A 14,606-nucleotide genomic window follows, 5' to 3' on the forward strand; every position below is an offset into this window, starting at 1 on the left:
GCCCTGATTAGCAGTGGCCATTGACAGGGAGAGCCAATACCCCTTACAGTGTGGGTGTTACCTCACTTGTGCCCAGGGTTTGGCTGTCTGACTACTCCCGATATTCCATGACAAGGGCCTGGAGATGTCAATAGGGGAGGGAGTAGACAAAGTGCAGGACAGTACCTAAGAGGAATTGCCAGAACCCTTGGGTCTACAGCCTAATCCTTGAACTAAGAAGAGCTGCTGTGAAAAAGCTGTTCCCTGTGGTACAGAAGCAACATACAGGGGCTGTGATGCAGCACACAGGCTTCTATGGTAGAAGACTGGAAGACACCAAGATCTTTATCATATCTCCTTCTGTGGCCTTTGTGGTCCAGTTAATCCAGTCCATCCATCACAGTCTAGAAGATTCCTTCTATATGTGAGGACCAATTTTCCTTTAGTGTTTTTCATCTTCATCTATGTCACTAACATTCAATGGATGCAAGACTTCTTTTTTCACTTAAAGTAAATTAAATACCTTCCCCTTCCTACCCAACTAATGTTTGCTAGTTACACCTCGCCAAACAAGCAACACAGAATTAAAAGGGTAAAAAGTGACAGATAGATTCAAATTTTTAGTTTTGAAGGGCCTTTACATTTTTTATTTTTGCCTAGAAGACTGAACTTAATTATAATTTAGTTCAATTTGAAGTATTTGTTATGATAAAGGACATAAAAAATAAAAAGTAAACCAAATAAATTTTAATTTGATTTTAGATGAACTTTAAATAGTCAGAAAATTAAAAAGATACTGTAGTACTTTTTTCCTATGTGTTGCAGTCTAAAGGTTAAAACTTTAAAATAGAAATAGAAAGTACTATGCATAATGTAGCACAGAAGTTAACTATTGTCCTGAAGATAGCCTCTTTCCTGACTCCTGACCAACAGACTTTCCTTAAAGATACCCAATCCTAGTAGCAAATGTCAACCGTCAGACATTAAGATCCATTTAACGCATCTCTGAGATTAAAACAAAAATGGAAAATTTCATCTCAAAGGTAATGTAAATAAGTTATGAAAACAACAAAAAAGTCACAATGTAAATTAGAATTCTAACTTCACTCTAGTTGAACATTTGCTAATGCCTTTAATAACTATCAATACAGTACTAGCTGTGTTAGTAACATACATATAGTCAATAAAAATGTTTCCCCACTTATCCCACACAGAAAATTTCAGCATAGAGATGTCAAAGGAATCAAGAAATCTAGCCACAGAATACATGCAAACCAAGCCCACACCCAACACATTTTTTCACTAATGACTAACAGCCATAATGATTCAAAACATTTTAAAATGACATATCTGGCCAGCTGTAATTAGCTACCTCCTTTTCTATCTTAAACAGTAAAACCCACAAATTATTCATGCTTTCCATAGCCTGATGAGAATCCCACAGGATTTTGATCATGGTCCAAAGCCCTCTAAAGCAAGGAGCTCTCAAAGAAATGCCCTCAATGTCTACCTGACAACAACATTAATTTATTATACTTTATAAAATAATCAGTGGCTCAATTAATGAAGATTTGTTTTTAAATTTAACTTATGCTATATTCCCTAGTACGTAACTTTTGAATACATATATTTCAAAATCAGAAAGCTTAAGCTTATTAAAAACAATATTAATGTAACATTCACCAGGTTAAACTTTCAGGAACATTAACCTTCCCTCCCCTCCCCAATTTTCTTTTTGAACTCATGAGGTGGAGGGGAAGGAGAGGGAATGGGAAAGATATTAAAAGTATGTGTTTACCTGTGCTGTTCATGTAGTGACTCTACTTTGGTTAAAAAATCTTCGTTCTGATCTGGTATGAAACGATAATTTGAGAGATATCCTGAACGATGTACTGAAGAGTTATGGTCTCCAAACTGAGCTGTTAGGGAAAAAACACATGCACAAAAAAGGTTTAATAGATAGCCTCAGTCTAGTGTAAATACTGTTTACGGGAACTCCCCCTTCTGCACTAAATGGCATATTAACCAAGAGAAGTATAGTTGTGGAAAACCGCAAGAATTAAAGATTATTTCTCACTGACCACAGTTTTGTTTAACCTACTCAATCTTAAAACAACAGCAAATGAAAATCTCTTCCAACATATACGTATGCTTACCATAAATACATTTTTGGGCACTGATTAGCTTAATACTTTGTTCAGTTACTCATTTATCCATACTTTTGCTTTGTATGCCATAACAAAACTTGTTAGACCGCACATATTGCACCAGCACAGAATATAACCATGTAAAATGTCACAGGTGAAACAGAATTGTCTAAATCAGGGAAATCAAACTGAGCCCATTTGATGTGTGTGGGGCCCCATTACAGATAAAGAATCTGCAGACTGAAAATTCTTTTTTTTTAAAAAATGTCTTGTATTTAAAACTATAAAGAAAATCTTCCAAACTTTAACTAATGTTGTTTTGTCCCGTTTTAACTACCCAGTTGTCATTTATCCATCTTAACTGAGTGTTAACATTTCTCATGATAACCAATTCCTAATTTGTGCATGGATTTACACAATCATATATGCACAAATGGCCAAATAAACAAAGGATGGAAATAGTATTCTATACAAGTGCCCATAATCATATTTTCCCACTGAGCGATGCTGAATATAACAGTAAATGGACATATTGTTCTCTAGCAATGGGATATCTGCTATAAATTGAAGGACAGCATATGGCCCTAACTTTGTAGCCTCAGCTCATGAACACAAGTCAAAGATGTAACTCAGCCCTTTCCACAAAATAAGTTTGACACCCTTCGTCTAAAGATCACCCTTTATGGATAGCAAGTCAGAGTTTGTTAAGGTTTTTTTGTTGTTGTTTTGATTCAAGCATTTACCTGATGCTAAAAGAATTACCTAGAACTAATTTCAGTGGAATTCTAAATTCACAAGTATAGTACCCAAATGACTCAGCAGTAATGCTTTCATATGCCGATCAAAATTACTGAAGTGATATGATACTATGCAAATCACTAGAACATGAACTATTTTTCTTAGCACAGAACAAACAGTACTTATAAAACATTTAAAGGATTAAAAATAGAGAAAAAGTTACTTGTAAGATATTTTGTGGATAAGCACAAGAACACATACTGGTCTGCACTGCAGAAATTTCAGTATACAATAAAGCCTTGGCCAAGTCACCCAAAGTACATTTTTCTAAACAAGATGCCATCATTTTACAAAAATTTTAAAGGCCATGAAATATGAAATGGCGGATTAGCCAAAGAATCAATATTTCTTCATAAAAGAACCCATAGCACAACAATTGTAGGATACCTAAAGCAAAGGGAATGCCGAATTTAGGAATACTGGCCAATTAAGATACGAAGGAAAAACCTCTACGCCATATGAACCTTAACTACTGAGATATAAAAGAATGAAAGCTGTCAGCACCTGGGAAAATACAGTCCCATAGCTACTTGTCAGCACTAACTGGGGTCACAACACATATTTAAATGGAAGAGAAAATTAATGGGCAAACATGAAGTAATTTAGTTTGGTTACTGTAATGTTCCCACTGTCCTTTGCTCCTAAATGCCTTTGAAAACAGCTTAATTTTTGTACTAGTTAGCAAAACCCACTCTTGGCAGAAAGATTTGGATTTAATGATAAATATCTAAACAAACTTTAACAATGTTTGTTAAACATTAACTCTTCCTTTGAAAGCAAACCAGTCACTTGTATGAACTGTGCCAAACTGAAAAAATTCCATGTACTGCAACACATTAATGTAGATCCAGGCCAATGCCTTGCACAGATGTGCACAACTGAAGGCTAAGGCTATAAAACCACAAACTTATTAACTGTTTATCCAAAGTAATATATGCTTAATAATGGTATCAAAATAAAATATGCACATTTCAGACAACTGTGTTTTGACTGGAGTGTATACTTATTTTTCCTTTCCAGCAATTAAAATTTCTCAGTCTCTTCCATATAATCTCTGACCCAATATTTTTGTTTTTTTGGGCAAAGCTGAGCGAGGCTTTTTATGTTTTTTTTCATACCAAAGTTGGTTTGAAGCATATTCTTGTCAACAGGAGACTACATTGCCAAGAATAGTACATCTTAATTTTCTACTTCAAAATCTATGCTTGTGTTTCTTATCGTAATTTTACCTTCTCTAAAGAGAGTACCTATTGCTCAGTGATTCATGATGAGGTTGGGTTCTTCTAGTTCATCTTCCAAACATGTAGGCTCCTCTTTTCTCTCCCCCTCCCCCCTCCTTCCTAGCTAGGGACATCCTTGTCAGGCCAGCAAGGAGGCGCAGGTTAGACTTGCATCTCCAACTCCCCAGACAACTGCAATAGTTGAAGAGATTAACTATAATAAACGCTGCTTAGTACACATTGTAGAAGAGTAGTCTCAAGCATCAGCCCACTTTTTTTTTTTATTACCTAAACAATGGAAAAGAATTAGGATGTTTTATCTTTCCTGCTTGTGGGCATCTGATGCTCTATGATTCATTGTAACTGAGAAGTAACCAGCAGTATAACAATCTCAACAAACATGAAGAAAACAATCTTCAAGGAAATGGAGCCGGGGGTGGGGAGGGGAAGAGTGGGAGAGAGAAACACATACCTCTTATTTGAATTTGCATTGATCATTTAAAATGTATCTGAAAAGTTTTAATAAAGAAAAAAATCAAAGAAAAAAAAACAGAACCATTCAAAAAGCCATAGTAAACAAGGAGAGCACACCTATTTAATAGTGCTCGGTCAATGAATGCAATAAAGACCAAATAGCCAAGTGGCAAATTCCTTGGATGAACCCTTGAGATAATATGCCTAACAAGTAGCACAGTTGTGAGAGTCCTCAACGAGGTAAAAGGATGTTTGACAAACATTTAAAGGCCTGAAAAATTCCTGTGTCTCTGTCTGTCTATCTATCTATATATATATATAGTGGATATTTATGCTTTGTGGCCCTGGCCTCCCATGTAATTCTAAAAATGGTTCAGATTTTCCCCAAGGTTTAGTTTTGTATAAAAGACTTTCACTGCCTGGTTAAAGTGTGTAACAGTTTCTCTTGGTTGTTGAAAGGCTTAGGTCATAGACAAGGTAGATAAAAGGACTTGGGGGGTGGAGAGAAGAGGAAGGACAAATAGATTTGTAATCTGCAGTGTTGCTGTAGCCGTGTTGGTCCCAGAATATTAGAAGACAGACGAGGTAATATCTTTTATTGGACCAACTTCTTTTGATGAGAGAGGCAAGCTTTCAAGCCACACAGAGCTCTTCTTCAGATCCAAAGAAGAGCTCTGTGTAGCTCGAAAGCTTCTCTCTCTCCTCAGGAGAAGTTGGTTCAATAAAAATTACTTCACCCACCTTCTCTCTCTAAACAGATTTGTAGACAGTTTCTAGATTTGAGCAAGAAGTCCATGAACTTTCATGAACATCCATGCTCCTCAGGCTTAGTACCTCAGCTGCTGGAAGCCTTCGTGTTTGAGCAGACCTTTGAAAAGAAAGTCCCACCAGACCAGGAATCCAAAGATGCTCAATTGACAAAGCTATGGAGAATTATGGGTGAGTAGGTGACTATGTTTCTGTTAGCTAACTGAGAATTTCATTATTATCATTCTTCTATGTGCAATTTATGTCCAGTCAGCCAGCCTGTAGATTTGCTCTTTGTCCAAATGCGATTGAAAGATGAAGGAAGTGGTCTTGAAAAATCTATGCACAAATTCCTTTGGGACTATTTCAAGAGATTTTCTGTCTGATGTGGATTGTTTAAGAATTCTTTGGGATTAAGCCATTGGGGCTGGAAATTTCCTTTAGGAAAAGGTAAACCGTGATGTGGAAGGCTTGAAAACTTTGGAAGAAACTCCTATTTTACTATTTCTAAGATACTAAGGGAAAATATTATTAAAGCCATAGGACTTGGAAGGCCTTGACTAAAAAAGAAAATAGACCCCATGTTATACTAACACATTTTATTGAAAGCTTCAGCTAATCACCTCAACTATGGTACAGCAATCTCCAATCTACTGGGTTGCACAGCCTCACCACTGTAAAGAGCTCTGTTGCTGCTGCTTCAGCAACAGCACTTGCTTGTGCCCCAGGCTATGACTCCCCTTAAAGGGACAGGGACCGTCATTTTTTAAAATGTATTTGCAGAGGAAAGAGATGATACCAAAGGGGGAACAAGAAAATATCTGAGCAAAAAAGCCATGATGATATGGTTTTAAAACTGGGCAAGCTCCTTCCTTAACACTGACATTTTACTGCAGGATCACAGTCATTCAGATTGTCCAGTGGAGTTGGCAGACTGGTAATATAAACGACAAGCTGAGAGTTGCTGGCAGGCCCAAAAAAGTGATAGTCTAACCGCTCTGCAGTGGAAGAAAACTGGCAGGAGAGAGATTTAAACTACCTCTAACCTGCATATTTTAGCTATTTGGGTGGTCTACAGCCATGACAGGCTGGCACATGTGTTCGGCTACACTGCTACATTGGTAGGACTAAAAGGCACGTGAGGCCACGGTGACCTTGATGCACACAACTGAGAAAGCCTGAAATAGAACAGAATCAGCACATGGAATTTTTAGGCACCCATACAAGAGCAGAAACTGGTTCCATATCTTGGGAATTCAAACCACCTAAGTTCATCTACCCCAGGGGTTCTCAAACTGGGGGTTGGGACCCCTCAGGGGGTCGCGAGGTTATTACATGGGGGGTCGCGAACTGTCAACCTCCACCCTAAACTCTGCTTGCCTTCAGCATTTACGATGGTGTTAAATATATTAAAAAGTATGTTTAATTTATTAGGGGGCTTGCTGTGTGAAAGGGGTCACCAGTAAAAAAGTTTGAGACCCACTGATGCACCCTCCATTTGTTATTTTAATTGTGATTTCAGTTTCAGAGCTATTGGGAGTCAGAGCTGCCCTCTGGAAGAAACCCTGATCAAAAGCTTGAAGAAGCAGGGCTTGAGATAGCAATCACAGGGACTGAGAATTGAAGCTAAGGCCTTCCCTGGAACAACTGGGGAAAAAAACTACCTAATTCTGGCATCCTAGGGGGTCCAACGCCATGGACTTTTCTTACCCCTCTGATTTACCAGAGCCTCAGAAGCACTCCTGGACTCCATTTTTCACCTTAACCAGCAGAGAAAAATAGCAAGTGCCAAAGTCTTATAGTTTCAAAACAGACCAGATCCTGCTGATGGACTTTTGGCCCAAGTAACCTGGGGTTTGAACGTCATTTCTACAGAGTGGGAGAGGAATGAATGGTGAAGGGCAATGGAGCCAGGCTGGGAGAAGATTTAAAAACAACAACCACATAGCCTTCTGCTTAGAAAAAAGAGAGCAGAACTTTAGAAGAACCTCCTGCTTCTCCAAGCAAGGGTGAGAGACTGGAGAGCTGTAGATGTAAGCACTACTTTGTACAACTCCTTCAGCTGGCACATTGAGAAATTAGGAGCAAGAGTGAAAAGAAAGAGAGGTGCCTATGTGCTTAGACAATATGGAGGAAGAACTTAGTCATAATGAATCACAATTTAAAGCACTCATTATAACAATTTATTTCTTGGATTGGGGCCTTACTATAAGAACTAACAGCAAAAGCAGCAGTAGTAGTAATAGTAAATCTGCTATGTGAGATTTTAACTAAAAGCAGAGGATATATCAACTGTGTAGGACAATCTGTTACATTTCACTTTCTAGAACTTTGTGGGCAATAATCTTAGTTTACAACATAAAGAATAAACAGAAAAATAGGACAGGATTTGGCATTTGAAACGTGTTATTTAATTGAACTCATGAGTAATAAATTATTTTAAAATATTTGAAGAAAATATACATCTCATTAGTGACTGCTTTTAAGAAACAAGAAATTCAAGATGTGCTGAATATAAAACACAGTGTGCAATATATAATGTTCAACATAAATTCAACATTAAAAGTAACATTTAATCTGCATATCCCCAATATCTGAAGAACAGTCTTTGTAGTTATGATAAATCATACAGTCACATCAACTAATCTGATACAGTCATACAGATTGTTCTACTCTCCTGTAATTTTTTACTACCATCAAACAAAGCAAAGTGTAGCATCATAACCAAAAGGCAATGTATCAGAACAGTTTTATTTTAGAACTTCACTACGAAAGCCAAACAACCATGAAAAGGCAATATGTAAAAACAGTTGTTTTTCCAGAAGCATGATCTATTCCAGGCGACCACAACTACAGCACTGAGTGGTTAGCAACATTTACAAAACTGAAGAAAACCTATAATAAGAATAAATTATATTTTACATGTGAAAAAAGAGAGACCACTACTTAAATGAAATAATTTCCTATACAAGAAGAAGTCCTGTGAAAAAGAAATGAAAATGTAAAAATAAATATAAAACTTAACACATTATGGAAGCTCAGAGACAACGGCCACATGTTTTTAACTAACAATTGTAGGTAATCAACACCTTAAGATTAATCTCCTCCATACACAAGAGATAATGCATGAGGAAATTGCCGCTGAAAAGTCATAGTAGTTTAGCAAGAAATGGGTCAAACTGGGCTAACCAATGGTAGTTCAAGCCAGCAACTCCCCCCACCCCCCGCCCCAGGCTGCTATTTTGTACTCCAGAATCTCAGATTTCATTTAGAAGATAGTTAAATTAAAATCCAAAACTGAAATGACAATAGTTTATAATACCTATTCTCAGATAAAAACCATTATCAGTAATCTATATCATATCATTATAGAGTTATGATATATTCAGTAAAAATAATGGAACCCTATTAGCAAGACAATAGACATGTATTTTATTCGTTAGGGCAGTATTTTTCCTTATTATTAGGATACCCCATATTTTGCTGAACCCCGAGGCTCACAGAATGAACATGGGGATTACACAAGCAGCAACAAAAACTATAGTAGCTTACAAAAGGAAATGAAGGAGGGAAACAATTTTTCTACTGGGAACATCACTGTCTACAGATGGCAGGGCTATGGATATAGATTTACGGGGAAAAACCCAAATATGCTAGAAAAATCATCATATATACACTACAGTCTACACACTGTAATCTTACCATTAGTCACCCCCTCCCCCAGCAACATGAGCCTTCCCTCCTCTTTAATTGCCCTTCTCTATACACTGCTTTATGAAATACCTCCTCACACTCTTAGTTCATTCGTATTAGCTTTCCTGGACGCTCCCGCATAGAAAAACCCTTAGAGTGAAAATATGTTTCAGACCAATTCATACCGTAAGTTTTATACAGAACACAAATGAGGGCACTGATTATTTCTAATTCTTGAATCAATCTAATATTTTCTATAGCACAAATTTAATGAGCATGCTACCTCTATTCAGTGAAACTGCCCTAGGCATACAAATATAGATTACGGGTCATGTATTCTTTCCTTCCAAGTAGCTCCTTGATCCTTCTTTACAATGCATCAGCTTTAGCAACAATTTTATCCAAGAGGATAGGTAAAGAAAGTCTTCTGCACTGGAGTTATCAAAACAGCTCAGTGGAAGATAAAGAACAGCTCAATGATGGTCAAATATTTTACCAGCCAAGAAAGATCTGTCATTACTTACACTGTACGGCATAAGATGCGAGGACAACAGCAGAATTAAGAGGGCATAACAACCTGAGAAAAGAGAAAAACAGTTTTTTTTAATATATATACTTACACATAGCATAAATAGGTAGAATATTAACCATTTCTCTGCAATCAATATATTTTGTAACGTTTAATATTAATCTTCAGCAACTCTCACTGATTTTTTTAAACAATAGACAATAGTCATAGCATAGTAGGGTGATGAAATTAAGCTGTGTAACAGCTCATTAATGGAATGGAAATAACTTGTCTTAAATGGATATGTTCATATCCTTGTTGGATGCTTATTCTGGAAAGTGAAAAGGAAGGAAAGATTTTCTTGCTCTGGATATAACTTTAATAACTGCAGTCTATTATTTTTAACATGAGACATGAACATTAAAATTAGCCAAGTGCCAAGCGTACAAATGCAGCTCTGATCTACAGTCTACACAGAACTTGCTACCAATTTTTAAAGACAACAGGTAATGAAGATGAAAGGTTTGGACCACATTTTAGACTTTTTCACAGATGCAGACGAAAGACAGAAGGACATCAGAGCCTTCTAACTTATGCCTACCAAGCAGAGACTATGTACAAATGAAGTCCATGAAATCTCCTGAGGACAGGGACTCTTCTCTGCTAGGACCATCTGAGGGTTAGAGGGATGTGGCAGGCCAGGGAGGGGAGAGCATGCACCACACTCTTAAGGGGTGGTACAGTCACCATGCTACTCCCTCCACAAAGGAGATCTACTTTCGAAGCACAGACAACTTGTGCCTCCTAATACTGGAGGGAGGGGAGAGGGGGACAACGTATAGGGAGGGACATGTGATTGCCCCTCATGTCACCTCTGGAAGGAAATTCCAGCCCCACCTCCCTGGGCCAGGGCAGCCAATTCCATGGGTTCCTGGGGGCTGAGGCCACAGGAACAGGTGCTTTGGAGCCCAGCTGGGACTGGCCCTGGCCCGGGAAACTTTCAGCACCAGTGTCTCCCCGGAGCTCACAGATACCACAGCAGGGGAGCACGGGAAATGCCCCTACCACCAGCTGAGCAGAGGGGAGGGAACCTGCTTCTAGCACTTTCCCCAGCGACCTCCTGTCCTGCACCCAGCCCAGGGACCGCCCTGTTCTCCCCACCCTACCAGAATTACCTGCAGGGGGTGAAGGGGGCTGTGCCTCCCCTGGCACATTTCCAGCTCGCTCAACCCCACTCCCTGGCAGCCAGCCCTGGGCGGGAGCCGGATGGAGCCCCTTCTCACGCCGACTGAAGTGGCCACTCAAGGTCGCTGCCTCTGTGCAGCGCAGCAGCTGCCTGAGAGAGAGCCCAGCTGGGGAAGCAGCAGCCCGCCCCCTACACTCCCTGCCCGGGCCAACCTGCTGGGAGCAGGGACCAAGCAAGCTGGAAATGTGCCAGGAAAGGGGAGGCCTAAGTTTCTTCTAAGCTGCGCCGTGGCACAGCAGGCTATCAAGGTCTGCGCGGGGAGGGGAGAGGCGCCTCTCCCCTGGTCCCAGCCTCAGATCTGCTGCGACCAGGGGAAGAGATGCCTCTCCCTGATCCCAAGCCTTGCAGCTACCGTGGCTGGGGGAGAGGCGCCCCTCCCCTGGCTCAGGCTGCTGCCACAAGAGAGGGCTGGGGCGAGTCCTCTCTCCCCAGCACAGCCCCAGGATAGCCTGAACCCCAAACCTCTCATCCCCAGCTCCACCCCAGAGCCCACACCCCCAGCCAGAGCCCTCACCCCTCTGTACCCCAACCCTCTGCCCCAGCCCTAAGCCCCCTCCCACACCCTAAACCCCTCATCCCCAGCCCCACCCCAGAGCCCGTACTACCAGCCAGAGCCCTCACCCCCCCCACACACCCCAACTCTCTGCCCCAGCCCTGAGCCTCCTCCCACACACCAAACCCCTCGGCCCCACCCCTGCCACACATCACCTACATATTGGTGCACATAACAAAATTCATTCCAGACATGGATGTAAAAAATTAGAGGGAACATTGTGGGAGTCTCTGGTTTGCTCAGTCTCTATCCCCAGCAGCCATGCCCGGGAGGAGAGCAGAGGGGAAGGGCCACTGCCGCCTCCCCAACCGGGTTCTCACAGGCAGTCGCTGAGCTGCACAGAGCAGTGACCCGAGCGGCTACCCTCAGAAAGCATAAGAAGCGGCTTCGTCCTGCCCCTTCTGCTCTCTGCCTGGGCTTGGCTGCCAGGAATAGGGGCCAAACGTGTAAGGGGGCAGGTGCAGCAGGAGAAGGACAGAGCCCCTCTCCCTCACCCAGCAAGCAGAAATCTGGGGGAGGGGGCGCTTCCCCCCAACACACACACATCACCTATGTGAAGCACAATGCCCACTGGAGCTCAAATGAGGCAGTTTCCTCTGACACAGTCACAACATGGGTTGCTCCTTTACAGAACCAACTAGCTCTATGGATGTTAGTAACATTGTCATTTGCCTGTTTTTGTAAAGCAATATTCAATTAAGAATATTTTTATGATAGCAAAAAAATCTACTCAAAAACAGATTTTTTTTCTCCTTCACTGTTCCTTTTTATGTCCAGCTATTGAAGAAAGATTACTTCAATAAGAATTTTTCATTACCTTCCTTCCAAAATATCTGTCTTCAGTTGTAAGAAGAATAAATGCCTAGAAAACAGAATTTGGAAAAGTTGATTCATGTTCAAATATCAGATTTAATCATTTCTAAGAAATCTATATATAAAATTAAGTTATATGCACGTATTTACAAACAAACTATATGTACAAAAGTATAAGCCTACTTGGATATTCCTTTAAATCTTTAATTATGTGAATGCTCACGGTCATTCACAAGAATTAAGGTCTTTTGTAGTTCCTATTAAAAGCCAGTTCCAATCTTTAATTAGGTTAAAGGGTCACTATTAAATGATGAAAGGTTTCCTTGGATTCAAATACTAAACGCACTGCCTCCAAAGTGCCCCCACTTAGTCAGTCTCAGGGAATAAGAGCCAGTTAACTCAGTCTTATGCATAAAATTGCAGAATAAAACCATTAGAAAATGAGGCTTGCCTAGCTCCCATGAATTTTGATTTTAGATCCAACCATCTGTCGAATCTGTGTATCAAACATCTTCTTTATAACAATAAATTATTGGTTTCAAGAGCTCATTCATAAAGTAGCTCCAATGCCCTCATATTTAAGATATGTAACTAAGATTTCTGATCCTATGAATCAATCACAATTTCTTTTTATTCATACATTCTAGTCTTTGACAGCTATTTGTATGGCACGTAAGCTGGTATTCATTAAAATTTAAAAGGACAATTTAGTAATGACATCTAAAAAGGGTCTGAACTCTACAAATGTTTGCATATTCATAATGTAATAGTGGCTGAACCAACTTTTTATTTGATTAAGGTGAAACTCCGTGCATGGTCTGCATGTGCTCTTCTTAAAGGAATAGCCACATGAAGTTACTATGTTATCAAATACATTAAATACATAATGCAAAAACATCAAGATTTACAATTCATTTGTCAAGTCTGTATGCTCTGCTTGAAAATCATACATGCTTCACCTGTCAGTCAATGGATTCATAGATAAAATGCATGATGCACAATTCTGTATTTAACTATGGAAGCACTGCTTACAATTCCATAGTTAAGGATGAATTAAATTTAGCAGTTAAAACTGGGATTCAACCACTGTATTATTATTTATTATTTGCATTATCATAGCACCTAGGAGACCTATTCATGGACCAGGACCCCATTGTGACAGGCACTGAACAGACTCAGAAGAAAGAGACACTCCCTCCCCGAAAGAGCTTATATTTAGATTATAAAATAAGAGAGAAAAAATGGATGCAGACAGAGTGACACTGGAGTACAAGGAAACAATAGGACAATATTGGTCAGCATGATAGGCAGTGGTCTCTGCACAACAGCAGCCTAGTTGGCAAGTTCTTTTAGGCCTTGCAACAAAGGAGAGTTTTAAGGGTTTTGAAGAAGGATAATGAGTTAGTTTTGCGGAGCTTCTCTTGCGGAGAGACAGCATGGAGGTGCCTGTTTGAAAACATAACAAGTGGGCAATAGAAGCTGATATCATGGATCGACTGGAGACAGGAGTCATCTTTTTGATACTTAATGAGAGGTGATAGATAAAGTGGTAATAGGTAATGAAGGACCTTGAAAGTAAAGACAAGTAGTTTACATTTGATACAATAGAAAAGAAGGAGCCAGTGAAGCAATGCAAAGAAGGGTGACATGGTCAAAGCGATGGGGTAGGAAAATGAACTTTGCAGCAGCATTCTGAATGGGTAACAGTGGGGCAAGATTGCATTTGTCAAGGCCAGAGAGAAGAATGTTGCAATAATTGAGACATGAAATGATGAGAGCCTGGACAAGAGTTTCAGCTGAGTGGAAGGATAGCAAAGGCCGTATCTTAGAGATGTGATACAGAAAGAATCTGCAAGACTTAGACATAGTCTAGATGTGAGGACCTAAAGAGATCCAAGTTGAAGATGACACCTAGGTTATGGGTCTGAGTGACAGGAAGAATGGTGGTGTTGTTCACAGTGAACAAGAAAGGAAGTTGCAGGGAGGGTTTTTTTTCAGGGGTGGTGTATAAGAGAGCAGAGATTAAAAGCTCTGTTTTTGTTTGAAACTGACAGCACTTTCCCTGAGTACAGAACGAGTTTTCTGAGAATTTGTAAGTAAATCTTAGTCCGTGAGTTAAAAAAAATTATTTAAAATGGGTTCTTTAATAAATGTAGCACTCTATGTCACAACATATTTTTTGTCCTTATTGATTTCAGTAACAAAACAGAGTCTTCAAAACTTCCTATGTAGTAAAAACTCACTGAAATCTTGTGCAACTTAGCCTCACTCCCATTAGGAACAATGTGAGATGGTGTTCATTTTGAAGAAGGGCTTTGCCCTACAGTGACACCACAAGTAATTTTTTTATATGAATAGGTCTTTAAAATCAGTTTAATCTAATCAAGGACTATAAACACTGTTATGCACTTATAGTTGTATGGGTATT

At 39.7% G+C, this 14,606-nt stretch overlaps 1 protein-coding gene across 2 annotated transcripts in view; it reads right to left on the bottom strand.

Annotated features, from left to right (window-relative positions):
- PTPN3 (protein tyrosine phosphatase non-receptor type 3) overlaps window positions 1-14,606 on the bottom strand; it is a 275,368-nt gene that overhangs the window by 152,601 nt on the left and 108,161 nt on the right. For both annotated transcript variants that reach the window (XM_026654150.2, XM_026654149.2), the window contains exons 6-8: window positions 12,183-12,227; window positions 9,583-9,635; window positions 1,778-1,898 (exon numbers count right to left, since the gene is read on the bottom strand). In XM_026654150.2, coding sequence (XP_026509935.1) covers window positions 1,778-1,898; window positions 9,583-9,635; window positions 12,183-12,227 — 219 coding nt within the window. The remainder of the gene's footprint in view (window positions 1-1,777; window positions 1,899-9,582; window positions 9,636-12,182; window positions 12,228-14,606) is intronic.

This window comes from Terrapene carolina, unplaced genomic scaffold (assembly GCF_002925995.2).
Source record: "Terrapene carolina triunguis isolate 2854851 unplaced genomic scaffold, T_m_triunguis-2.0 Scaffold183, whole genome shotgun sequence".
In the NCBI taxonomy this organism is placed as follows: Eukaryota; Metazoa; Chordata; order Testudines; family Emydidae; genus Terrapene; species Terrapene triunguis.